At 40.3% G+C, this 6,934-nt stretch overlaps 1 protein-coding gene across 3 annotated transcripts; it reads right to left on the bottom strand.

The window, feature by feature from the left end:
* Nucleotides 1-585: 585 nt before the first annotated feature.
* On the bottom strand, nucleotides 586-5,265 carry gja4 (gap junction protein alpha 4). Of its 3 annotated transcripts, XM_046059444.1 has the most exons (3): nucleotides 4,900-5,265; nucleotides 3,547-3,700; nucleotides 586-2,750 (listed from the first exon to the last, which is right to left on the bottom strand). In XM_046059444.1, the coding sequence occupies exon 3, from the start codon at nucleotides 2,739-2,741 to the stop codon at nucleotides 1,587-1,589; it is 1,155 nt and encodes a 384-aa protein (XP_045915400.1). In that variant the 5' UTR covers nucleotides 2,742-2,750; nucleotides 3,547-3,700; nucleotides 4,900-5,265; the 3' UTR covers nucleotides 586-1,586. The 3 variants fall into 3 exon arrangements, with proteins under 3 accessions (XP_045915400.1, XP_045915402.1, XP_045915401.1); XM_046059446.1 differs by lacking the exon at nucleotides 3,547-3,700 and having other exon boundaries at nucleotides 586-2,747; XM_046059445.1 differs by lacking the exon at nucleotides 3,547-3,700.
* Between the last annotated feature and the right edge of the window lie 1,669 nt (nucleotides 5,266-6,934).

The following is a 6,934-nucleotide window of genomic DNA, read 5'->3' on the forward strand; positions in this document are numbered from 1 at the left end:
CCTGGGCGAGCACCTTCGTTGAAGGTACTGAGATCTGGATTTTATCAATTGCTTTCCACGAAAAACAGCGTTAACAGTCAGAACTCGCCGCGGGATATTAAAAAGAGCCAGCATAAAGTACCATTCCACCTTATATGAACTTTTACTGGCATATAATTGATAATCTCCCCTGTAGAGAGTAATAAAAGGACCAGAGCTACAGATTTGAATACAGCCATAAAATCAGTTGTTCCTCCCTTATTTTTTTGCCCTCAGGAGGTTATACTCATGATACCCTGTAAGGCTCATCCTCTTCTCCACACCTCCGTCTTTCTATTATTCCCAAAGTGCTTTCTCTTGAGTGATTCAGTGCCTCTGTATTGTGACAGTATTTGGTTAGTGGAAAGTGTATGGCTGGACAGAGAGGCAATACGCACTTCTGAGACATTTTCCCCACACAGAAATCTCATCCCTACATTCAGAAAGGAAAAGAGATAAAATCACATGTCCACAACTTGTAGGGAATGAACTGAATGTGAATAATGCAGTATCTGAATGATTATATAATAATTACATTACATAAATTGACATCATTATCATCATTAATTGATGGTACTTTTTAACTTTATTTTTCCATAAAATAATAAATATTAACACTGGCATTCATTCACAATACTTTAAACATTAAATACAGTTTTCACATAATTAGACATTTCCTTTTTATTAAGTTTGCACATTTCTGTACCGCGTTCCGTCCATTAATTGTGCAATCACTAATGCATCTTTTGAGTTCTCAACCAAGGTCTCTAAATGGTTTGATTTTCCAACAACATGCTTGTGTTTGCTCCATTATTCAGCTCTCGCAATCTAGTATGCAGTGGTCCTCTCTCTCCATCTTTCCTCATAGATAAAATACTATGGTTGCTGGCCATGATAATTCGTTTACAATCCCAGAATTCCCCTGATTTGGCTCTTCTGTTTACCTACCCATGCCTTCCCCGATCCAAATCCCAACTCCAGTGACCAAAACTCACTGGGTAAAAGGTTGAAAAGTTCATTTGTGTGCGTGCATGCATGCGTGCATGCATCAACACGGTCATTATCCTCTTGGGATCTGAGCAGGATCCAGAGACCAGTACATTCCACAGTGTGAATACAGCCATGGGGAGAGGAGGGGACTTCACAGAACTCCAGGGGTTGCAGTGCAAATCTCAGGGGAATATGCTTAATTGTGGTTCTATGTACTCTCCCATACACACAATATCCGCAGCCCCTCCTTAGTCTTTCATTTTCATTTTTTTACCCACCGTCACATTCAGCACTAAAGACTATGGAGTCTCATTTTCTTTGCCTTGGGGAGTGTTCTCAAAATGCTTCATTTTGAATAGGTCCATTTATCTGGTAAATCTCTGATTGAACGTCCGCCCGCCTCTAAGGCATCGAGTTCACAGTGCAATAGTTGTTCTTCTTCATTTGAGCTCTCACCGTGCATTCCTGATAGTCAAGTGTCATGCGCAGGATAGTATTTATTAAAAACTGGAAGGCTCAGAAACCAAACCAAACTTCCAGAGTCATATACAACATATTGTCCAATCTGATTGGGCATCTCATACGTAATGCTTCTGCTTTGACTTTCCCTTATGGGCACCCTTAGTGTTTTTCTCAGTGTGGTGTGCTTGTTTATTATAATGGACTCTAGGGGAATGTGTTGTCCTCATGGCCCCCATGCAGTTCACATAACTTGGAAGCAGGTCACTCTCAGCTTCCCCAGGTCCCCAGTTTACCTCTATCGCCAGATCCCCGTAGCTCTCACAGGGGTTGGGGTAGCATGTAGCCTCCCCCTGGATGGGGAGGTTAACATGACTCTCTGCTTTGAAAGACACCTCCGTTTGGAGCTCTGGAGTCTCCTGCTGGGCTGTTATCGGCTGTTCTGACCGAGGTAGGTAGTCTTGGCTCTGGGCACAGTAGCGTTTCTCCAGTCGATGGGCGATGGCAAGCTGGAGTAGGTGGAGGAGCTCGCAGAGGTTGAGGACCAGGGAGATGACAGCAATCACCTGAGTGTAGATGGTGAAGATGGTCTTCTCCGTGGGTCGAGAGACAAAGCAGTCCACTGTGTGAGGACAAGGGGACCCCGTGCACTCAAACTTTGCTGCAATGATGAAACCATTATAAAGGACCCACAGCCCTATGATGAAGCCAGCCTCTAGAAAGACTTTCATCAGGATGCTGAATGCATATGCACACAGCAACCTTCCTTTCAGCTTAGGGGCCTCAGGGGGAGGCTTGTCAGCTCTTCTATGTTTCCCACCAACCTCTTGTTTCTCCTTCTCTTCTGCATTGTCTTTAGTCACATTGTTATTGTGCCTTTCTGTTACAGTTTCTCCTCTCTTACTTCCACCACCGCCCTCTTCTGCCTGCTTCTTCTCCTTATCCTCCTCCTTTTTCTTGTCCTTCCCAGCCCTTATAGCCACATATCCAAAGTAGAAGATGGTCGGCGTGGAGACGAAGATGACTTGGAGGACAAAGTAGCGAAAGTGGGAGATGGGGAAAGCTTTGTCGTAGCACACGGGAGTGCAGCCGGGTTGTTGTGTGTTGCACACAAAGTCAGCTTGTTCATCATCCCAGGCAGATTCGGCGGCAGTTCCCAGTACCAGCATGCGAAAGAGGAAGAGTACGGTGAGCCAGACGCGGCCAATGCCTGTCGAATACTCTTGGCCCTCCTCCAGCAGGTGCTCCAGGAATGACCAGTCAGCTCTGGACATCCTCTGCTTCTAAGAGGGACAGTTGGTAGATGAAGGATGGATGGACAGATGGGGGAGAATGAAAGAATGTTTGAAAAAGAACGATATCAGAGTTAACTAGCCTTTTTGTAAAACAATATTTTTTAGAATATAACTAATTTAATGATACTAAATCAAGACCAGATTCGTTTGAGGAGGACAATGCAATTTTTATCGAATCACTCTGCCTTTAAAAGTGGTTTTGTGACAGAAACCGCCATTGGTAGAATTGGTAGAATAGTGAAATTTGCAGCATGGATATTAAAAGTGTATAAAAACTGACCCATATTCATTAAATATAGATTGTATATCAGAAATCTTATATTCCCCATTTTATCATAATTGTTTTGAATGTTCTACTCTGATTTGTTAAGTGATCACCTGTCTGGCAAGTGTTGGTCATGTTCTGACCATAAAGAATAGTTATCTATCAGGTTTCTTCAACTTTCACTCAGGAGCAAAAATCAGCCTTTAAAAAAATTTATCGTGATAATTATCAATATCGAATGATATGACATTTTTTACTGTGATAACATTTTTGGCCATATCGCTCACCCCTAATCCCCGCACAAAAATAAAACATTACCTGCTTTTGCAAACTAACATTTGATTCTTGTAGTTGTTATGCAGGTCATATAGTTAATCCACCTTTTCATTTACTGCTACATGGCTGAACACATTGGCTTGCACCATTTAACACCTAATTGGGTGGGTTGTCATAAATGCGCAGCAAATGAAAAGTGTTTCATGATTTCTATAAGCAAAAAATGAGCAAAGTTTCTCCAACCTTTTCAATATAATGGTGTCTTTTTACTGGGGAACATGTGTATCTGGCTGCAGCCCGTAATTAGTTCTTCCATGAGCTCACAGCGTTTTTAGGGTGGGCTCCAACTCCTCATCATCACCATGGGAAAAACAAGGCCTCCATACCCTAAAACGGACTAAAACAAAAACACATGGTGCTAAAGTTAACATTTAATACGGATGGAAATAATGTAAGCTTTCACTGTTCACAGTAAAACTGGAACCAGTGAGTCCAAGAGCGGCCACTCAAACTTTTACATTAAAAAGCCTTATCCCATGTGTTCATTTTTCTTTTTGGATTTATGAATCAATTATTTATGAATCAATTAAAGCTGAGTCAAATCACAGAGTGACTGATTTCACTTAAGTATTGAGGGGGGGTTGATGAAAGTAGTTAATGATAAATGACACAGTCGGTGTCAGGAAACACACACACACACACACACACACACACACACACACACACACACACACACACACACATCTGAATAAACATCCTGTTTGGGGGAGTTGAGGCACTGCTGTGACACTTGTCTATTTGTTTAGACTGCTTATGTTTTTCTGTTATTTCTTCCCCCCCCTGAGAAAAAAATAAATGACTTAATAGTGAAAATACAAGCTTTTCGGACAGGATGAGACAAGACAATGGACTGTTAGGGAAGCTGGACTGCTGAACAGGCACAAAAATGATAACTGGACTGATCCACTTCTGGGGGTATTGTCTTGAGCATTACCGTTATCTATGGGCAACCAAACATACCACATAGTGCCTACAGAAACACCTTAGGAAACAGAAAATAGCATAAAATAAGACTATATCAGTATAAACTACAATAAAACCCTATAATCAAGAACTCAGTAGTGCCACAGCCACAAAAAGTCACAACTGTCTTTTTTACAGGACTACTGGTCACGTTCACATTTTAAGTTCCATAGCCTTGTTACTGTGATACTGTACGTTATTATATATATACATATATAATTGAATTAAATATATTTTTTTAAACATCTACAACAAGACGGGATAAATAAATCAATAATCATAAAACTCAAAGCCTCAAGGACCAAAGATTCTGCTACACTGAAAGACTAATAGAATACAATAGAAATTCATCTGGACTTCTGAATACAGAAGGTAATAAAATAATAATAAGTAGGCCTACAGTAGGCCTATACCAAAAGTCAATAAAAAAGTCAATGTAAACACAATATTCTGATCCGTTGGAGGATTAAAAACAATACCAAATTCACTTATTGACAACTATTGAAAGCTACAGAGACAGAAGTGTTTTTATCACATGAACTGTGGATTTTCCAAATTGGAGAACACTCTTACCTTTCTCTCTCGTGAAGCGGGATTTGTCTCCTTTTTGGCTCGCTGGCCTCAGACCTATGTGTAGACTACTTTTAATGTCCCCCTCCGCTCCTGACAGTAGCGGGCTGCAGCTCGAGCGGCTGTGTGTTTGCCTTCCTTAAGAAGCATCGATGTAATCGGAAAAAATGGGGAGAACTTTCCCATGCCTTCCCCATTGGCCCTCCTCCGGGAACTTCGTCCAGGAAATGGGATGGATGAACTTAAAGTAATTCATGTTCATTGCGCTCGGATGTTCGGGTTTAACTTTAATTAAAGACCACCAGGTTGTAATAATTACACAGAAATATCGCCTGCTTCGGTTATTTAAAGGTTAGAGGTGAAGGAGGCATGACGGGACGTTACACTGGAACGAGAAAGTTGGTCTTAATGGCAAGTTTTAAAAGGAATAAATAATAAACGACTTTCACTCACTGTCCGTGCAACATTATTAGAATAAATAAACGCATTTCAGCAGTCAATTCTAGGCAACCTTGAACACGGTTAGAAGACTTCCAGTATCAGATGATTCTAAACTCGGACTATCAGGCAGACTTGTGCAATTTCCCATTATGCCACGCAATGGCGCCAGTCACCTTATTTCCAAGAAGCACAGAGACAAACCGATCAATGAGCTGAAGCCTCGTAATCGTCAGAAATGTGTACTGTATGATTTGTAGAGTAGATTTGTTGACCTCCTTAAGGTTTATACCACCTGCATGGTTTGATCAAACTCACAGCTTGCTGCTGAAGTAACTTCACCTTTAATAGCTGCATCAAGTGTCACTGCTGTCTTACATTACATAGACCTACTGCAAATTGTGGAGGACTTAATCATTTCATGTCTAGTTGTGTTCTTTCCAGTCAGCATAGAATGTTTTTTTGTGTTTTTTTCTGCGTAGATATTAAGATGAGGCAGTCATGGGAAGTGCATTTACTCAAGTAGGTTCTGCATTTAAGTACACTTTTAAGCTCACTTATTTGAATATTTCCATTTACTTTACACTACTACCCCCTTAAACTTAAGTAAATATTGTACTTTTTACACCACTGAATTTATTGGACAGTTGTAGTTAATAGTTTCTTTTCAGATTAATATTAAAAATAATATGCTCTTAAAAAGATGACGCAATGCTGTAAATGAAACAACTCCAAGTTAAAGTTCATGTTAAAGCATTGTTGTGATCCAGTGATAACACTGAGATCGGCTGTTATGCAGAACCAGTGCTTTTAGTTTGGATACTGTTACATGCATTTTGAATGTAAAGGAGTGGTTTTAGAGTTTTGCTTTTTAGTTTTGGTTTTAGTTTATTGCTTTAGTTATTGTACGTCTTCCCCCCACTGCATGAAGTTAAGAAGTTGCTTAGTAATATTAACTCCCATTAAGGTTTACAATGTTATAATTTGATTGAGTTCAAGTAAAATGTACAGTCCTACTGTCTGTTTTTGTGTGCTAGACTCACGCGATTGAAAGTGTATTTGATGCGTTGCTGACACCACAAATAGGATTTAGTATGTTATGCCCATTCAAATAATGAAATTACTTACTGGTGTTTTATCTTTTTATCTAGATTCTAGTTCACTTATCAGAAGGTCCTCTGTCTGCTGGTGCAGACTATGCAACAAGACCTCATGCTTTGTGCTTATTGGAAAGTCTGTCTAGTTTCTTTAGTCAAGGCCCAGACAGCCGGCTGGTTGTGCACAGGCTTTGTTTGCAGATGTGTGGCCATAGATAACCCAAACAAGCCCAAGACGTTATAATTCAGATACTCTCTGTTTACTCCATTTGGAGATAATGCAAAACCTTGAGGCACATCTCTGCAATACACTGGATAGAAAAATGCATCTTCTCAAAACAAGCCTATCTCCTTCTGAAGATGCAAACAAAAACGTGTGCTGTGAGCATTAAACCCAGTGGCTTTCTCATGTCACCAAGAAACTGAAACAGTGATTGATCATAAACAAGCATTTTATTGGTATGCACTCGCTGCATGATGGCACAAATTGATGCTAGTCATAA

Source organism: Micropterus dolomieu, linkage group LG09, assembly GCF_021292245.1.
Source record: "Micropterus dolomieu isolate WLL.071019.BEF.003 ecotype Adirondacks linkage group LG09, ASM2129224v1, whole genome shotgun sequence".
Classification (NCBI taxonomy): Eukaryota; Metazoa; Chordata; class Actinopteri; order Centrarchiformes; family Centrarchidae; genus Micropterus; species Micropterus dolomieu.